General features: G+C 36.3%; 1 protein-coding gene across 5 annotated transcripts; it reads left to right on the forward strand.

Moving 5' to 3' along the window:
* LOC109244200 lies at positions 4,535 to 13,667 on the forward strand. Of its 5 annotated transcripts, XM_019411407.1 has the most exons (16): positions 4,536 to 4,773; positions 4,902 to 5,054; positions 5,442 to 5,526; positions 5,902 to 6,034; positions 6,118 to 6,202; positions 7,051 to 7,137; positions 7,254 to 7,349; positions 7,563 to 8,017; positions 9,505 to 9,586; positions 9,674 to 9,850; positions 9,925 to 9,978; positions 10,266 to 10,358; positions 10,432 to 10,497; positions 11,332 to 11,378; positions 11,907 to 12,605; positions 13,137 to 13,667. In XM_019411407.1, exons 2-16 carry the CDS (start codon positions 4,938 to 4,940, stop codon positions 13,519 to 13,521), a joined length of 2,661 nt encoding a protein of 886 aa, XP_019266952.1. In that variant the 5' UTR covers positions 4,536 to 4,773; positions 4,902 to 4,937; the 3' UTR covers positions 13,522 to 13,667. The 5 variants fall into 5 exon arrangements, with proteins under 5 accessions (XP_019266828.1, XP_019266952.1, XP_019266890.1 ...); XM_019411345.1 differs by having other exon boundaries at positions 4,536 to 5,054; XM_019411544.1 differs by lacking the exon at positions 4,902 to 5,054 and having other exon boundaries at positions 4,537 to 4,773.

The raw sequence follows: 21,399 nt of genomic DNA on the forward strand, positions 1-21,399 counted from the left end.
CAAATTGTTCAACCAAAAAATGTTAAGCTCTTTGATTAAATCAATTAATGATGAAAAGAGGGTAAATCTTAGACAAATGTAATCTACTCTAGATCTAAGCACCATGAATGTTGAAATCCAAGAGATTGAATTTATATAAAGAATCTCAGATTGAATGGAAGACATTAAATGTAAATGATAACCTTACAACTTCAGCATATCGTTTCGTATTTGTAGAAATAAAGAGTATAAAGGATCATTCTTGTTGATGACTATGAGATTTAGCTTTATTGATTCAACGAAGGGGATTGCACAGGTTTGCCATCCTGAACGTGAGCTTCTTCTTCTTCTTCTTCTTCTTCTTCTTCTTCTTCTTCTTGCCCCTGGAGATCTTTTCTCTCTATTCTCTGTTTTCGGTCCCCCCTTTCTTCTGCTTGGCCTTCCTTAAATACATATTGTCCATTTCCTCTTTTACCTAATGGTTCATAACCAACGTGCCCTCTCATGGTCGTACTCCTTCCTTACACGCCAATATGTTACGTTCTGTCGTGTAAGACTTTTGATGGCCTGATCTCGGTAGCATCCGAAATACTCGTCACCATTACGCCTCGTGGGTACGATCATGGCTTGGCCGATCTCTTACTGTTTCCTTTAATAATAACCATTTGATGGTCAGCTTTTGACCTGTACCCATACCTCCGCTCGAAATTCTTTTTCACCACCACCAGGTCTTTCAAGTCTCTTCACAGCCACGAGTGAAGAATCTGATAGTTCTCCTAAGAGTACAGTTCCAAAACCACCATGTCCAAATTTCTCCGAGAATCCCTTTGTTGCAGCATTCAGCTCTTTGTAGGAAAACACCTTCAAATTCATTATAGGAAATACATCTTCCTCTTCTTTAGTCTTTTTCCTTATTCTTCTCCTCCTCTTCGATACCAAGAAAGTCCCAATTCCTACGGACAGAATTACCACAAATCCACATATCATTGTGATCAAAAGTAACCTGCCTTGAATCTGCTTCTTTTGAGTATTCTCTCCTCCCTGAACTCTTAGATATATGTTATTTGTGACTTGAATTATTTCCTTGTATTTTTAGGAAACCCATAATCTCAATAGGTTTAGGAAAACCCATTGTCCTAATAGATATGGGAAAGCAAAAACTATAGTCCTTGTCAAATTGGGAAACCTTTCTCTTATAGGTTTGGGACTATTTGAGATCTATATATAGGGGTTGTAGTTGGGGAGGATTAGGCTTAGCCGAACCTCGTTAAATCCTTGTGTTGATTTTTCTTCTCTATTTGCTTTGTGTGTGATTGTGTGTTAGTTAACCCACGATATTCCACAACAATATAACTTATCGTCTATAGTTCCATCAGAAGTAAGATTTCTAAGATTGAGCAATGAGCCATATAAATTCTTGCATAAATTAGTCCTCCCATTATGATACAAACCAATACAAGAACAATTACCTAAACATTCTTTCTCACATTCACTTCTAGTTCCAGTACTTGAAACTACCATAGATCCATCATAACTAACCATTCCAACCTCCTCAAACCCATCTTTCTTGCTACACATCTCATTGCTTTCGCGACGACAGCCGCCTGAAAAATCCCCTGCGTCCTATGAATCACTATCCAAAGGGCTGAAACCTGGCAAACACACGGATTCAATGTCTTACTATTATAGAACCCCAAATTCTCACACAAACCATAAGTTTTACACAGATTCTCTGGCTGTGACCAAAACATGTTCCAACTTTGTGCCCGTGGGAACCAAGTGAACTGTTTAATCTGACCAGTAAAATCTACAATGAACCTAGTTAAAGGGGGTGGCATTCCATTCTCTAATGACACCTTAGAGTATCCAATTGATGCCATAGGAGTAAAAGGTGCTTTAAAATTGAATTTATAAATGTAAGGAACAATCATTTTTGGTACCCCAACAAATGCATTTTCAGTCCAATTCCCAGTTGACCAATATGGATAAGTACCATTATAAACAAGAACTATCTCACCATAACTTGAGGGTTGAAGCCTTAGGGAGTACCTTCCTTGTGATGGATCAGTGGAATTTTTTCAAGATGTAAGCCATTTTGTAGCAGTCAAGTTCATAGGAAGCCAAGTATCTGTAGGAAAATAAAAACTTTGCCATACCAAATTACCTTCACTAAAACAAGAACCAAATTTTCTTGGTCCAGAAGCTTTACATCACTAGCTTTATCTAAGTTACTTGTTTCCCAAACAATGGTTCTTGAATCTTCCTTAAGAACTAATTTTCCATCCTCAATAATCTCCAAAGTTGTTAAAGATGGATTCTTGATTGGTCTTTCACGGTTAGCAATCCAAACATAAGTGGTAGTAGGAACTGAAGCAAACCAAATTGATGCAAACGAGAATGGCTTCAGCTTGCGTAACATGTATAGGAAGCTTAAATGGGTGTAGCTAGCCGTTAGGAGTTGGTTATTAACGGATAGAGTGGAAGTTATTAAGTGAGCCGTTTAGTCCCTATAGGTTTCTTAAAGCAAGTTTGATAAATTGTAATTAGGTCCATAGATTTATCTTAATTCGACATTTATAGTCCCTGTCAGAAGTAGTTATAAGTTTTTGTTTTGTAGTGAGTAGTGGAGTCTATATGTAAGCATCATTGAGCATCAGATGGTATCAATTGAAAACCCCTTTAATTTTTGCCCTAATTTTACTTCTTAGCTTCTTTTCCTTTTTTCTTTACTGTTTCATTGCCGCCGTAGGCATCAGTGGTATCAGAGCATCTTCTTGGATCTGTGGGAAACCATGGCTGGAGAATCCAGTGAGGTCATGGATATGCTACACAAGATGTCTGCAGATATGTCTAGCTTCACAACTCGTCAAGATCAGCAAGAAGCTTTTCAAGTGCAGACATGCAAGAACCATGAAGAGGCTGTCAACGACTTGAGAGAAGTGCTTAATAAGGTTATACATGGTAGCAGAAGACCTAAATGCGGCAAGGACACAGATCCACGAGGAGGTGAGTTGTATTCTCCTAGTGATCTTCCTCTCAGTATGGGAGAAATGGCAACTCCCAACTCCATGGGAGGTACCTGCTCAGTTTCATCGAGTGTTTCACTTCCTAGCAATACTCCGATCTCAAACATTGTACCCCTTGCTCGAAATATTGCTGTGGGAGTAAATTGGACCTCTCCTGGACCTTCGAATCAAACACAGCTGAACCCTAACTTACAGAACCCCAATGCAACAATGAGAACCTAGCCTGCTATGTTAGGCACACAAGGACCTTCCTTACTCTCCTCAGCCCATAACCTTACCAGCTTCCTCTTATCTTCCTCCTGAAGCTAACAAAAATTATTATACTCAACCTTATCAGCAGTCTAACACCCCTAATCGAGTTCAATATCCTTACAACCCCTATGATCAACCATCACACTACCCTTTAGCCTACCAAGTATCAAACACATATGTAACCCCACCTATACACCACCAAGTTCCCTATGTGCCACTTCTTAACCTACCCCAAAACACACCTAGAAACAACCCATGGCAATCTGCCACTCATCCACCAAATACTTCACTTCCATTTACTAAGTATGCTAAGGTTGAATTTCCAAGATTAATGGTGAAGACTTGAGGACATGGCTGTATATCTTCTCTGAGGAAGATATTACTGTACAACAGAAGTTGAAATTAGTGTCTATGCACTTTGAGGGTGATGCCCACAGTGGAAGCTATGAATATACTATTCCGTATCCATGTTTGATTCATACCTCTACCCATTCTACTGAAAACTCACGAATGGCATCCGGTAAAGCCTTACATCTCATTCAGTAGTGGAGACTGCAAGCAAACAACTACATCAAACGGAAACATTGTTATTCATATTACTGTTAAGAAAGGCCAAAAGGTCATTAATTGATATGTTTCATTGATCATTCCCAGAATTTGGAGCAAATCCAATAGGTGACCAGGATATTAATTGGACACATGGCCGATTTTCTCGATATTGTTTTTCTTGAGGATAGGAGTCCCGAGATAATGCAATATGTAACATACAACCGGAGAGTAAATCTGTGAAAATTCCAAGTAGAAATTATTTGGACAATATATACAAACCATTAATAAGTTGGCCAACGTGTCATCGCTATAATTCAATAGTATAATATGTAGAACTTTGGCCTTATGAGACATTGCAAATGGAGATTAACAATTATTATTGAAAATTAGGATTTGGGCGCACATTATGAGTAGAAAACTATATGGATTATATTAGTTCAAACTTCATCGAAGGAGTAATCTTTTTCTAAGAAAATGAAAAAAAACCTAAATGTCCATTAAGAAAGAGGGAAATTCTCTTCAAAATTTTAAAAAGGGGAAGTAAATGTAATACACAGAGAAGCTTTTAATCTAGAGCATAATTTATGTACTTGGAGCATTATTATAAAATTAGACACTTGACTAAAAGAAGTGTTGTAAAAGTTAGTCCGAATAGGTTTTAATTGACAGGCTATTTCACAAACATAAGTATTCTGCTAGAACTTTAGTATCCATATTTAATTTTTTTTCTTCATATTTGATATCTTTTATGACCGCGCTTATATACTAGTTTAAGAATATATTTGGCTAACTTTTTCACTAAAATTTCAAGTTATTGCTACAAATTGGGAAGAAACTCATAAACCCCTAAAACCCCCAGTTTGCCTTTCTGAGAGCACACACAAAACGAGAGCACAACCCAAAGAAGCTCTCTAAATTATCAAAGAAGAAGCCATTGGAGCATGTAATTTTATTATCAAAATTCCAGGTCGTTAATTTCAGCCCCTTTTCATATGCTTGCAGCATTTATGAATTATCTTTGTTGTGATACCCTATTTTCCAATTTTCCCTCTTTTTTTTTTTTTGGGTACAAAAATTGCTCTCGTTATGCTGTAGAGGGAGTTTATCAGTTTTGGTCCGTTAAATACAACAATGTCTTCAAGTTTTCAAGCTTCTATACTGGTGGCTGCCCCATCTTACCCCAATTCTGTCGCTTGGTCAGAGGAGAATTTGGTGGCAGTGGCTTCCGGTCATATCGTTACCATATTGGTAATATTTTCATATTGACAATTGATCCACTTGTATCTTTCTTGTAATAATATTGTAAAAGCTTTTATCTTTTAATATGCACAAGGGTGTGGCCTAATGAATTGGGAGGAGAACCATGAGGTCTCAGGTTCAAATCCCACATGAGGCAAAAAAAACACTAGGCAATTTCTTCCCATCTGCCTAAGCGTTGGTGGGCAGAGTTACTTGATACCTGTGTTGGTGGGAGGTAGCAGGTACTCGTGGATAATCGAGGTGCGACCAAGCTGGCCCGTCACCACCATCATAAAAACTAAGTTTGTATATTTAACAAGCTTTCAATTTAGTTATAATTGATTAGATATTGAATCAGCATGTGTGCTAGTGAAATAAATATTCTCTTTCTTTCAGAATCCAGCTAAATCATTTGGATCACGAGGTCTTATTACGATCCCTCATAGCAAACCTTTTCCTATTGGGTTGATTGATAGAAAAGGTAATGCGATGTGTCTTGTACAGTTAATTTCTGGTTCACCAATGAGATTCTTGTTAGAACCTATGTTGAGCGGACTCTCCAAAATGCTGCTTCCCCGTGTCGGATCCTCCAAAATTACACTACTTTAGGAGGATCCGACACGCACCCAAAGACATTTTCCAAGAGTCCGAGCAACATAGGTTAGTACAAGCTTATGTTATTTGTAGAGAACCATATTTTTGTATAGGTTCTTTGCTGTACTACCACTTGGGTATCCGGAATTTTCCGCATCAATAAGATTATTTCCTTATTAAAAAAAGTGCCGTGAATTATTTGGACAACTTATTAATGGTTTGTATATATGGTCCAAATAATTTCTACTTGGAATTTTCACAGATTTACTCTCCGGTTGTATGTTACATATTGCATTATCTCGGGACTCTTCTCCTCAAGAAAAACAATATCGAGAAAATCGGCCATGTGTCCGATCAATATCCTGGTCACCTATTGGATTTGCTCCAAATTCTGGGTATGATCAATGAAACATATCAGTTAATGACCTTTGGCCTTTCTCAACAGTAATATGAATATCAATGTTTCTGCTTGATGTAGTTGTTTGCTTGCGGTCTGCACTACTGAAGGACATGTAAGGCTTTACCGGATGCCATTTCGTGAGTTTTCAGCAGAATGGGTAGAGGTATGAATCAAACATGGATACGGAATAGTATATTCATAGCTTCTTGGTTCTCTACTTGTTTTGTTTGTTGGAGTGTCTCAAATCTGTAGATAAGAAAGCTGTTTCTGTCTAAGATTGCAATGTACGATGAATCAACTCCATTGACCTAAAAGGAAAGAACCACAGTTGACGATTTGGAAGAGAAAATAATTCGAGTTCAGGTGCAGAAAGGCTTCGCTGGATCATGAGTGAATAGAAAATGTTCAATACGGGACTACTAGATTGATGCCAGAAAGAACTATAAAGATCTTTGTTTCTCTGTGATCTAATTTTTGCTGTTTGCTCACCATTTTTATGGCTTTTCAAACTTAAAGCACCAAACCCGATTGGAGATGCAAGGGAGACAAATCTAACACACGGAATGGGAGTCTCTTTTTAAGTATTGGTGCAAAGCTTTAATTTGCCTTCCACCGAATATAAAAAACCTTAGAGTTGCCTAACCAGTAATTCATCTTTGCATGAATGAAGAATGTGCTAAGTCTTCACGGATCGAAGACTTTAATATCAAGAAAAATACTTCTGAAAACATAACATTTTACTACCTCTATAAATGACCAAGAGCTTGAATACATCTTCTGCTGTAGTTCATGGCTTTGGTTTTAGTTACTGTATTCCTGGTCGATTCTCATTCCAAATATTTTTTCACTTTGTTTGTGAATATCACTCTCCAAATCGTATCTAACATTTCAGTAGAATCCTTAGTGACCAAGTAACAATTTCCAGGGGCTTTCTTTTGTTTCTTCATAATGATCTTCTGTCTTTTATCCTTCTAGTCGTTGCCCATTGATCTGGTTATCGAACTTCAACAGGTCATGGATATATCAAAGGAGCTGTATAGTTATCTCACAACTACCAATTTCCAAGCAGCAAGCTTTAGAGCATCAGAAGCTTCTGATGTAAGTTAAATTCACTGCTTACTCCGTTATGTGAATTTTATCCATTTTACATGATACATTGCTTCTTCTCTGGATAGTAAGTTGTATTTGATTTCACTTGATTTCTATTCTGACAGCCTAGTCAAGCTTGCTTTGATGAGGGATATGCTGATGATCTGCCAATCTCTGTCATGAGAAAGGAACTTAAGCGTCGGAGACCGAATGCATTAACTGTACTTGCTGATCTCTTTGGTTCTTCCAAGTACTTTCACTATGCATGAATATCATACTGGCATATGCTGTAAACTTAGACTGCAAATAGTGTAAACAGAGATAGAAGGGAAAAGAAGTCAACAAATAAGAACTACGTTTGCCAAATAATTATTGAGTTATTTAAATGACTAAATGTGCAAACTCTTTTTGTGATGCTATTACTTTTTTGTTAGGTAATGGAGGACAAAGCTTGCAGTCAGAAAGGGAAAAATACTTTTAATGCTCCTCGCTCAAAAGCAGAGTCTTCTAAGAAAGTAGTTGGAGATGGCAGTCAATCGCTAATAACTGCAGAGGAATATGCCTCTCGCAGTGCAATGATGTCTTCACTTATTGTTGCATGGTCGCCCTGTCTGCCACAGACATTTGGATGTGGTATATCTACTACTACTGGCTTGAACAGTGACTGTTCTGTACTTGCTGTTGGAGGGAAGTCCGGCATACTATCATTGTGGAGAATTCATAAACCAGATGAGTACTCTATCATGAACAGCCCCGACTCAAATGAACCATTGCTTATTGGACTTCTCAATGCACATGATACTTGGATCACAACAATCAGTTGGGGATTGTTCATTTCTGATGCTTCAGATCCTCTGCTTTTATTGGCTACTGGATGTTCCGATGGGAGGTGCGTAACTATGTTGATATTATTCAATTTTTACCTTGTAACTGCTTTCGGTTTTAGATCTCATTGGGTGTATGGGTAAGCAAAGAATGGCATGAAAGTACCAAGATATAAGCAAATATTGGCATGAAATGACAGATGATTGTCAGATATTGAGCAAGTTTTGCAGAATTTTATACACGGGAATAGTGATATGAGAGTTAATATCTTAGCTCTGAAGCTCTGCACAAATCAAGTATATGGGAGCAGATATGTGCACTCCCTGATGACTTTACTGTAAGAAAAATGATTTAGTTAATGGTTCATATTATTCCTGTGGTCAAAGGTCAAGCTATAGATTTCCAGGTCCTTATACTGCTTCCACCAATTATTGAACTAAAGTCAAAAATCAACTATGACTCAACTCCAAAATAGGTGGGGTCGATAAGAGATGCAAGACAAGGACTTGCTCAGGGGTAACCCATCTAGTACTACTCATGCACAAACATGTTTAGCTATGGGATCCGGTGCATAGCTGATATGGTTGCTTCTCGCATCTTTTATCAAGGAAAAATGGTCACATACTCACAATAATTAGATTACTTTTACGTTGGTTGTCAATCTCTTGCAACCCTCCTCTTTATCCTGACTTGTGATCGGCTATGCTTTGTCCCATAGATTGAGTTAATAATTGACTTGAGTGAAAAAGAAAAACTATCAACCGTAGATTCTTGATATCCATAGCAAAAAAGCAGCAATGGGATCAGGGAACAGTGTACTTCAATACGTTCCTTTCCCCGCCCGCCATGAAACTAAAAAGAAGTAATTGAAAAAGAAGTTGTTAGCATAGTGACTGCACCATTTTTCACCTGATTGTCTAGAGACTCCTCTGCTTTGTCTTTTCCTCAGTATAACTCTTATCTTCTGAATAAACAAAGCACAACAAGAAAATCCAAAATAATTTAGAGCACTTAGCTTCTAGATGATGGAATGATTTTGTTTTATAATTTCCAATGAGGACAGAATAAAGTAATCAGATGGTAAAGATGGAGGGGAAAACAGTTGAATGACAGCATTAAATAAGAAATACGTGCTAGTGACCATCCTATCAGTAAAGCTAAAGAACATTATTAGTTTTTGATGTTTAATTGCCAAGGAAGAAATGAATTAATCAATTGGTTAAGCAAGAGACCTAGAACGGTCATATCAAAGTTTTCAGGAAGAGATATGCATTAGTGCCATTCTATATTATAATGCTAAACAACCTTGTTAATTATGGGCCTTAAATTACAGGAAGAAATTTGGTAATTAAATGGTAACAGAATAGTAGAATGGAAGCTTTCAAGAATAGAAAGTTGTGGATAACATCCTGTATCAAACTGATGCAAAACAACCTTACAGAAGACGCCTATACATGTAGATGTTGGCGTCAAATTAATGCAATGGCCTGCATTATATTGCACGAGTTGATAGCTTCAAAGATTTATTCTTCTTTATTTTTCATTTTGTAGTGTGAAGATCTGGCAGGCGTGTTGCAGAAGACTAGTAGAATCATCAGAACTTAGTGATTCACCCTTTTCTTTATTGAAGGAGGTCTCCTTTTAACATAGAGATCTTTCTTTTGTTATTCTTCTTTTACTTTTTTGTCTCATTATCTGTTTCTTGTTGTCTCTTATACAGGTAAAAGCCGCCGACTTTGCAATGGCCTCTGTGGTTTCCTTCAACGTGTCTGTACAATCACCTAACAAAATGCTCTTAGCCATTGGCAACGGATCTGGATCAATTGAAGTGTGGAGTTGTGACATTCTTCTTCGTAGATTTGAGAAAGCTGGCTCCTGTGATGCTCATAATCATGTAGTAAGTTCTTGTTGATACTCAAATCTTTGCCTCTTTATCATCTGGAGACATTAACTTGTGTTAATGTGTTCTAGGTTACAGGTTTAGCCTGGGCTTTTGGTGGATGTTGCCTATACAGCTGCAGCCAGGTAAGCTACTTTGTTATTTGGTGTTTTGCTTCAGACTATTTTATGTCTGTTTTGTGATTCTCTTCAAAGACATTAAACCGCAACGTTTCCATTCTTTGAGTAGTGTTATCACTTAATGGAGAGCTGTCTTCGGATGTCTTTCTCAATATGATTGCTGTAAAAGTAATGTAGCATAAAAGGATTTTCCCAAACTCTGTCCCCAAATCCCTAAGTGAGATTCTACATAAAGTTCTTGCATTTTGAGCATATTTTAATGGTAGATAAACTTTCTTCCTGAATAATTGCAGGACAACTCAACCCGCTGTTGGATTTTACATGAAAATTCCCTGTGTGAAGTACCTATCCCTTCCAATACTCCTGGTGTGAAAGGCTCTGGCGATGTACGCACATGTATCTTGGTTTCATGCATCTCTATCACATGCTGTTTCCTTTAAAATGAAAAATTCTTTTCAGGTGCCGGATGCATTTAGTTCTTGCTTTGGTCTAGCCGTATCTCCGGGAAATCTGGTGATGGCTGTGGTAATGCATCATCCCTTCAGTCTTTGATACAAGTGTGGTTTCTCTGCATATTAATTCACAATTTGCAATGTACATAGTAAACATCTCATCTCCTGGTTCTGCAAACAACTTTGAAGTGCAAAGAAATGCACTAGTACTCTAATACCACCAACAAGACCAAGCATTATGCATTTCATGGTTTGGAAGAATTGAATCTCTAATTTAGCGTTCATTCACAAATTACTCTCCTTTTCTAGTTTTCTTCCTGTCATCCTAAGCCCTAAGATGTTTAACCTTTAATTTCCTTCCAAAAGTTAAGAGATGACCCTTCTTTAAATGATGCGTTCTTCTTTCTCATATATGGAAGATATCAAAAGGTATAGACAGATCCTCTGTATTCGAAATGATAGATTTTGTTCTTTCTTCCCTGCCTGCGCAGGATAACTTGACAGCTTTATCCACTAGTATTTGCATTTCAGCTGTGTATTAGCCTAGTGAAATCACACTGAAATATTTTACAGGCAACTCCCCCATGAAAGCTTCAGATAGATAATTCTTTCCAGCACCTTAGGTGTTACCATCTTGGAATTTGTTTCTAGAACAGAATGCGACTAAGTTTATTGCTAAGCCTTGATCTACGTAGTTTTTAGCAGTAAAGTCCAACTAGATTCTGAAACTATCATACGCCCTTTATGAATGCACTGCCAGATTTTGCTCTTTTGTAAAAGCTTTTTGCATTAGAAACAGATCATCACGTAAAGATCTTTCCTTATAAATGGCAATTATTGAATTGAGATGTTCCTTCTTTTATGGTCTGTTTTAATACTACCAACAATAATTACACACACTGTGCAGGTAAGAGCTTTTGCTACTGAGCAACTAAATCAAATGTATGAGGCCAGGTATTTAATTTCCCCTTTTTGGCTGCTTGTTGTTACCTATTTGTAGAAGCCAACTTTCACCAGGATCTAGGTATATATTTCACAGGCTACCGATTTATCATCGACTAATAAAAGCTTGTCCTTACTCTTGATAGAACTTTTTACAAAAGAAGGTTTTGGCAGATTCTTTTTTCAACTCCTAGTATCTTTTTTTTAGTTTTCTAGATTATTTTCCTCGTTCATTTCCTCATCTTTTCCTATCACAGGTTTTCCTCACCTGCTACATGAAACTGCTGCTTTCCAGTACACATAGATCTATCTTTCAATTGAAAGTATACACAAATCTATCTACCTGAACAAAGGAAGGATGTCTATACTTGGTTGATTATTGATTTGTTATCTTCTATAAACATATGACTTACATCCTTTATGGATTCGTAGGACCAGGGATAATCTGACAACTGCCCCATCTAATCTATTTTGAAAAAAGAGATGATAAACTAGTGGCAGTGCTTTAGAAACTAACATCACTTTGCTCAAAACTTCCAGGGCTCTGAAAGCTGCAGTAGAATTTCTTTGGATTGGAGGACAGCAACTGGACATTTCCTCTACTATTTATCCAGATTTTGATGTTAAAGTTTTCCCAGATTTTCCTGAGAAAGAGCTATTTAGTTGGGAGAATAATATACTATGGTCATTAAATCAGCATGAACCTTTGGATAAACCACTGGTTGTTTGGGATGTTGTAGCAGCACTCTTGGCCTTTAAGCAGTCTATTTCGATATTTGTCAAACATATCATAATTAAATGGTTGAAATCTTCTGTTGGATCTCAGTTTGGAGTTTCTGCAAACTTGTCTGAAGCAATTAAATGTCTCTCAGAGTTGTCCTCACGTAAGTTGCAACTCCTCAACATCATCAGCAAGCTGGTAGTCTTGAAAAAGGTGGAGACAGATAAGGTTGATAGGCAATCGCAGTTTTTAGAGGACTTCAACGATGCTGAAGATGAAAGATTGGACTGGACACAGCTTCATTCGAATAGTGAGATGGAACTGAGAGATAGGCTGGTTGGCTATAGCTTTACAGTCTTTCTTGATGACGCCTCTGGTTCTGATGGAAAGGGTAGTAAATCTAATTACTGGGTCCCTGTTGGAACAGCACAGATGGAGCAGTGGGTTGCGATTCATGGTGAAGATGTAAAGGATCAACTGAAACTTCTTGGAGAAGAAGTACGAACCGTTGATAAGAGGTAGTCCTCGCACATGCCTGCCTGACTTCTCTTACACATGATCTATGCCATTTGCGTTGTCTTCATATTTTGACATTCTGATGTTACATTGTTTAACTATTAGCTATGTCTAATCTAATTATTTTTTTTTAGTGTGGAATAGAATAACATTTTGTATTCTAAAATTGGTGCTCATTTTCTCTAGTTCTTAACCAGATACAAGCATTGATTGGTTCGAAGGAATGGATAAGAAATACTATGCATTTTTATCTTACTCATTGTTTGCATTCCATCTTAGCCAGTTGATTGAGGGTTTAATATCACATTGCCATCATCCAAAATAGAAAAAAATCACATTGATGCAACCAAAACCTCTTAGTTGTTAATGATGAAACTTTGAATTTCATGTGTTAGTTAGTAATTGTTTCTTTAGACTGATTTTTTATTCTGTAGCTATTGTCGATTAGCATTCAAGTTGGTTGTGACAAATACGTGTGATATGTTGATTTGGATATTGCTGATTCTGACTCACTATGTCTCTCATTTTTGCAGTCAAATTCCCTCCATCTATGAATATGTAGAGGAGGAGGAATGTAGTTTCTGCTCAGCATCAGTTCCATTTGACTCTCCAGATTTCGCCGTCTGCAAGGGGGTGAAGTGCGATAACAGAAATGGTCCGAGCCATAAACTATTCCGGTGTTCTGTTTCTATGCGTATCTGCCCAATTGTTCCTGTATGGCATTGCATGTGCTGTCAGAGATGGGCTTCAACATTAGCCCCTGCACCCCTTTTCAAAATGCCTGGATATCCTTCAGATTTCAAGTCTTTCAGTAAGTCTACCACTGATGATGAACGTCCAAAACCTTGGTGTCCCTTCTGTGGGATTCCTTTAAAGAGATTACTGCCGGACTTTCTACTCTCACCATCCTTTGTATAGGCTGAGAATGAAATTTGAGTAAATAGGGAGAGATTGTAATGTTAGTCTGAGTTCATCAAAAAACAATTATTATGTTGCTCGAAAGTAAGTGCTGTAGAGTGATTCACTACTTTGAAATAAATGCTTATATTATGGTTTTGTCTTCAGTAGTCTAATCATCATGTTGTGTACCAATCTAAATGTTGTGAAATTGCATGCAATTCTGTTGGATAATGTTATGAGATCAGGGATAGCTTTTCCTAGAAATGCAATTTAGTTGAAATTTTAACAAGTTAAATAAATATTATAACGTGCTCAGTGTAAATTTGATACTTGATGCCTTAACTTGTCTAATAAAACAACTTCCTAAATATTCCACGACGGATGTTAGTGTCAAATACGATAGTTTTTTATGGTAGGCGGATTTACTCTTTTCAGTATACTTTCTCATAATTCTGTTGTTTATCACATTTAGTTTTCTATTTAAATTTGCATTAAATCAGACGAACATATTAGACATTAAATTTGAAAGACATTAAATTTGAAATCGGAGAACCAACATGATTATATACTTCTTTAATAAGAAGTTATCAACTCTAAAATCAACTTTATGCAATAGTGTAGAGTTTCACAATACTTTCCTTAAATTGTTTCATTTTATATGATGCTTTTCCCTTTTTAAGTCTGTTAAAACAAGAATGATATCCTTGCAGATTTAAAAATAGTTGTAATTTGAACTTTAAGATTTTATAGATACAAAAATGTTACGTGGATTATTTAAACCTATAATATTTTAAAAGTTAGCTGTTCTTTCTTTTTAAGGCTTATTCAAGACCACACTACAATGTTTCAAAAGTTCATTTTTCTTTCTCAAGGATTGTTAAAAATATTGTTTCAAAACTTAGTTTTTCTTTGTTAAATTTCGTGAACGTGGTTGCATAAAATGTATAAACTCTTGGTGAACGTGCTTCAAAAAGGGGTAGATGTGCGAAAAGACCAACCACAATTTTGCAGCAAGAGCATAGATGTGTCCTCCTAATGAGATCTTACACCAATTCCATCCTCCTCCATCGGTCAAATTGATCAGACAAAATTATCGATATTGTCGGATATAAGAACTGAACTCTTAGACACAACAAAAGACCTTAGTTAAGTACTGAAAAATTAGCGACGGAGAGAACAGACCAAATCTCATCCAGATGTAGAATAGACGTGATACAGAAAATCCAGCTTGAAGTTAGTAGAACGAGCAAATGTTAGTTAGAGGCAAAATTAGTTAGTCAGTTAGATGCCACGTTAGCAGAAGTTAGTTGGAATTAGTTACACGAGTTGTTAGGAGAACAAATTCTGTTAGACAAGTTGTATTCATTCCATTTCATATAAGTTTATTGTAATATACAAAAATGAATAAGATTTCCATTACAATTTTCCTAAATACTCTCTTCTTTCATAATTTTCTCAAACCCATGGCTTTTCTCATGAAATTCTCGAACTTCTCCGCTAAGTTCCTGAATCAGCTGCTCGATCCTCGAGTTCTTCAGTGAATTCCTGCAATTAAGCTATCAGTGGTATTAGAGCGATCCTTTCCTTGGCAATAATGACGAAAGGAACAACAAGAGTCACTGAAAATTCACCATCAAAAGTAGGTGAATTGCATGAATTGATGCAAAAGATGATTTCAGAGATCGAGACTTTAGCAGGGGAGGTTTCTAATCTCAAAAGGTTAGATCAAACTATACTTGATTTTCAAGATCAAGTGTCAGCTGCTACTGGTCAACGAAGGGATAAAACTCCATTAGATCATGAAGAAGAGCCATCCGATGAAAGTCCTCAGAAAGAAAGGAATGCTGGTCATCATAATGGTCACAATTCCAATTTTTCACGATGGTCTAGGATGGAGTATCTGAGATTTGCTGGGGAAGATTTGAGATCTTGGCTTCACAAGATCGAACAGTTCTTTTCCATGGAGAAAGTAGCTGCTGAAGAGAAGGTAGAAGTGGCAGCAATGCAGTTAGAAAAGAAGGATCATGTGATGTTGTATTGGGAATTCAGTGGCTATTAACTCTAGGAGATATAAAGATGAATTTCAGAACTCTTACTATGGATTTCTACTACGAAGGAAGAAAGCATGTTCTGAGAAGAGCAAGCAAACATGTCATAGCTACTGGAGTTGGGAGATTAACTAGAGTTGCAGGTAATCATTCTGAGCTTTGTATGATTCAAGTAATACCTACTATGTGTAATGAGTTACAATGGTATTCCTTAGAGTCTAAAGAACAAAGCAATGTAGATCCACAGTTATTAACCTTACTGATAGAGTTCAAAGAATTATTTGTGGAACTTAACACAATTACCACCATCTAGAGGAGTGTTTGACCACATAATTGTATTGCAATCAGGAACTGAACCTATAAACAAGAGACCCGACAAGCATCCCTCTGTGAAGAAAGATGTGATAGAATCCCTTGGACAACAGATGTTAGATCAGGGAATTATACAATCTAGCAGCAGTCCTTTTGCTGCCCATGTTGTCTTAGTTGGGAAGAAGGATGGGTCTTGGAGATTGTGTTGACTATAGGGACCTACAAACACATTATAAAGAATAAGTTTCCTATACCTATGGTGGAGGATCTGTTAGATGAATTGGGAGGGTCTAAGATCTTCCCTAAAATAGATCTAAGATGTGGATATCACCAATTGAGAAAGGCAAAAGAGGATGTGCCTAAAACTGCATTTAGGACTCACTCAGGACACTATGAGTAGTTGGTGATGCCCTTTGGTCTGTCAAATGCACTAGCAATATTTCAAGGTTTGATAAACTCTAACTTTCAGGCTTTTCTCAGAAAGTATGTACTAGTTTTCTTTGATGATACTCATCTATAGTAGGAGCACGGAGGATCACTTGGGGCATCTTAGATCTGTATTCCTTGAAATACAGAAACACCATCTGTTTGCTAAGGAGAGTAAGTGTTTCTTTGGAGTTAAAATGATAGAGTATCTATGCCATTTCATTACTGAAGAAGGAGTATCAACAGATCCTCAAAAAATAGAAGCTGTCAAAAACTGGCCCATACCAACCAACATTAAACAACTGAGAGGATTTCTTGGCTTAGCTGGCTACTATAGAAGGTTCATACAAAGCTTTGGGATCATTGGTAAACCATTAACAGACCTCTTGAAGAAGGATAACTTCAAACGATCACCCAAAGCTACTGTTGCTTTTAAAGAATTGAAGGAAGCCTTGACAAAAGCTCTTGTATTAGCACTACCTGATATTAACAAAACCTTTGTTGTTGAAACTGATGCTAGCGGGTATGGGATAGGTGTTGTCCTCATGCAACAAGGACACCCCATAGCCTTTATCAGTAAGGCATTATCTACCAGGCATATGGCACTCTCAGTGTATGATAGAGAGTTGTTAGCCATAGTTCATGCAGTCACTAAATGGTCTCAATATCTGCTTGGCCAAAGGTTCATCATCAGAACTGACCAAAGAGCTTTGAAGTTCTTAATGGAACAAAAGCTTCATACAAACTCTCAGCTTATGTGGCTGACCAAGCTTGTGCCTTTTGACTATGTCATTGAGTATAAAAGTGGAGTCACAAATAAGGTGGCAGATGCCCTTTCTAGAATGCCTGGAGCTGAACTATTCTCCCTTGTACTATCTACTACCAGTTTTGATCTGATGTAAGCTATAATTGATAGCTGGGAGACAGACCCTGAGCTCAAAGCAGTGATTGAGCAACTAACAGCTAATCCTTCAACCCAACAACAGTACACCTGGAAGCACAACCAATTGAGGAGGAAAGGGAAATTGGTAGTGGGCAACATTCAGCAGCTGAGAACACATAACATTGGGCTATGGCATTCTACACCACAAGGAAGTCGTTCAGGCATTGAAGCAACATTAAAAAGGCCGTTTTACTGGAAGGGAATCAGGAAGGATGTCCAGTTATTTGTGCAGAGATGTGACACTTGCCAAAGAAGCAAATTTGATCTAGCAGCCTACCCTGGCCTTCTATAACCACTACCTATTCCAGATTTGGTGTGGTCACAAATCAGTATGGACTTTATAGATGGGTTATCCAAATCCCATGGTTATGATGTCATTCTTGTGGTTGTGGACAAACTAAGTAAGTATGGTCACTTCATTCCCTTAAGGTATCCTTATACTGCCCAATCAGTAGCCGAAGTATTCGGGGATAACATAGTTAAATTGCATGGCCTCCCAGGCTCGATTGTTAGTGACAAAGATGCAGTGTTTTTGAGTTCATTCTGGCTGGAGCTGTTCTCAATACAAGGGGTATAATTTAACACTTCCTCAGCCTATTATCCGCAGTCTGATGGGAAAACTGAAGTTCTAAACAGATGTTTCGAAACATATCTCAGATGTTTCTGTAATGAAGACAACTCTAAATGTATTCTTGGCTACCTATGGCTGAATACTGGTACAATACATCCTACCATTCATCTATTAAAACCACCCCTTATGAAGTTCTATATGGCAGACCTTCGCCCTTGCATCTTACTTACTTACCAAGTGAATCGGCCTCAGTTGAAGTTGAGAATACACTGATCAATAGGGAGCTGAAGTTTCAACTACTCAAACACCATTTGTTGAGAGCTCAACTAAGGATGAAACACAAGCGGATGCTCACAGGAGCGACAGACAATTTGTAGTTGGAGATTGGGTTTATTTGAAGATCCAACCATATAAACAAGCTACTGTGTCAGCACAACCATTCTACAAATTGGCAGGAAAGTATTATGGACCCTTTCAGATCTCCAAACGAGTAGGACCAGTTGCATATACCCTACTGTTTCCATCATCAGTCAAAATACACCCGACCATTCATGTGTCACTATTAAAGAAATGCCACCAACTACCCACTCAAATTGCCTACCCTCCCACTACTGATTGTCCAAACCCAGAGGCTATACTACAAAGAAGTATGGTAAAGAAGGGAAACAAAGCAGAAGTTAGTTGGGGTTAGTTACACGAGTTGTTAGGAGAACAAATTCTGTTAGACAAGTTGTATTCGTTCCACTTCATATAAGTACATTGTAATATACAGAAATGAACAAGATTTCCATTACAATTTTTCTAAATACTCTCTTCTTTCATAATTCTCTCAAACCCACAACTTTTCTCATCGCCATTGCTGAAATTCTCGAACTTCTCCGCTAAGTTCCTGAATCAGCTGCTTGATCATCGAGCTCTTTCAATGAATTCCTGCAATTAAGCTATCAAGACGCCTCTGGTTTTAAGGCTCCGGAGAACAGGGAGAAACAAACGATGGAGCAGATGTTGATTTCATCTGAGACGAAATGTGTTAAATAAGGGATATTTTGGTCTTTGTGAATATTAATCCAGGTATAGCTAATACATATGTATTACTTATTCCACCTTGCATCAAGGATAAAATTATACAGAGATTGATGTATAAAATAAATACATGGATTAATTTTGGATTTGAGAATCACGACCAAACGCTGTATAACTAAAACACGGTTTTATACCAAGATTATTATCCTTATACAGGCTACCAAACGACCCCTAGACGTGTTAGCTTTGAAACATGAATTACCCGTTGTAGCAACAATGTAACAATAGTTTACACAAGCTTGACAAAACCAANAAAAAAAAAAAAAAAAAAAAGGCAAAAGCAGGTCCATAGGGAATCTTTGCTTCCTGCTTTCCCTTCGACTTCCATATTTCTTGTACTTCAAAATTTATTCCATGGTATCAAACAGCAAACTGAAAAAAGGAGAAATGAAACCATTATTAAATAGCTATGACAATTAGTACATGTAACATACCCAAGTTGGTGCATAGAAAATCATTATTTGACAGAGACATGAATAGTAGCCTAGGGGAACCAATTTATCACAAACAATGATTGGAGTGGGTAAAGCATGTATGCTTGATGTCACTGCTTAATACTCCCTCCGCTCCAAAATAAGTGATTTTTTGGCCTTTTTTTTGTGGTTCCAAATAAGTGATTTTTTCAGATTTCAAGAATGAATTAATTATTTTTTTCCTACATTGCCCTTGGAGTAAATAGTGTTGGAGTATGTGTTAGGAGTATTTATGTGAAGTGATAACAAAGGTTAATATGGTCAATTTCATTGCTAATTAATGCTAAAGGGTGAATTTCTTAATCTGTGTGAAAACATCTAAAAAATCACTTATTTTGGACTGGAGGGAGTATTAATATTGCCAAACGGCAAAGAGCTCTGGTTACAGTGACTCTGTAGCAATACAATAAAATGACTATTTATATCCCTAACTTCATACATGAAGGTGGAACTTGTAAAAGATGAAGATTTCTGCTTCGATCATTTTGCTACATTCAATCAGCTCTATATAATTACAGTCACATCCTTACGGCATCTTCAATCCTTGCACCATTTTTTTACACCAAAATGATACAAAGTAACTCCCCATTACAGTATTTTTAACACCAAAAAGAATATTCTTTGTATATTCTTCCCTCTCTTCTATATTATATTATTTTCTTTATAAAATAAATTCTTTCTTTTTTCTTTTTTATACATTTATCCCATATAATTCATATTTCTTTCTTATATAACCATTTAATATAAAATTATTTTATACCTTTAATTTTTAAATAAATATAAATTATAAGCAAATATTTTTCATTATACATATTAATGTATAATTCAAATAAAAATGAAATCCTTGATAAGATATAATTAAATAAATGTTACATTATGGTAAAATTTAGTTTATTTTTTATATAAATATTCAACTTACAAGATTAGTATGTTGCTCCCAAAAATGCTCTATTAATGCATTACGAAGTGAAAAATGAGCATCTTTGTTCTTAATTTATTTGCGCCGAGCTAAAAATTATTCAAATCGGTAATTTTCTCATCCCATTATGTTATTTAATGTATTTTTAATTTAATCTATGTCATCCGCTCTTGTATTAAATATTTATTTTATTGTATTAAATATTTATTTTTATGATAATCAGTGAACATTGTGTTATTTATTAACAATATATTATATTTCAATTTTGCACTTTTCCTTTTTTTGATGGTTATATATTTTTATACAATTATAATTATAGTAAAATTAACTTACAATTTTATATAAAAATAAAATATACGAAAATTAATTTATAAAATTATACACCAAAATTAAAATAAATTAATATTATAAAGATATTACATAAAAACTATAATTAATTATAAAATTATAATATGTAAAATTAAAAGTGTTATATAATAAAAGATAATATTAAAATAATAGTGAATAGTAATTGTGTTGATGAATAGTGTTACACCAAATTTAGTGTAACACTATTCACGCACCAAAATGGTGTAAGAAATGGTATTGGGTTGGAGCAAAAAAATACCAAATCTTATACTAAAATGGTGTTTGATGTCAAAATTGGTATTGGATTGGAGATGGTCTTATGGCTTTATTTTTGTTCCTATATTTCAAGACTCAAAGAATACCACATTCCCATGTTGTCATGTAAAATCCACTGATATGCATGACTGGGCAGCATTTGAAATGTGCTGCTTCTTTTTTCTTTATTTCTCTTATATTAATCAAAAAGAAGAGTTGCTCTTTATGGGTTGGATAAATAAAAGTTGGCACAAATATACTGCTTTGTCATTACTATATATAATTGAAGATTTGCATTGGTAAAGGAGAGGTCAGTAATACTACAAAAGGACAAATAGATAACTTCTTGAGAAGTGTACCTTGGAGTACTTTGTATTTTTTTTTTGGGTCAAATTAAACTTGTATTTAACCAATGGAAATATTTACATCCGCTAGCCCATGGGACTCTAGAGCTAGATCCTTTACAGATTTTCTATTCTCATAACTATAGTTATGTACTTTCCTATTCTCTCCCTGAT

This window comes from Nicotiana attenuata, chromosome 1 (assembly GCF_001879085.1).
Source record: "Nicotiana attenuata strain UT chromosome 1, NIATTr2, whole genome shotgun sequence".
Lineage (NCBI taxonomy): Eukaryota > Viridiplantae > Streptophyta > Magnoliopsida > Solanales > Solanaceae > Nicotiana > Nicotiana attenuata.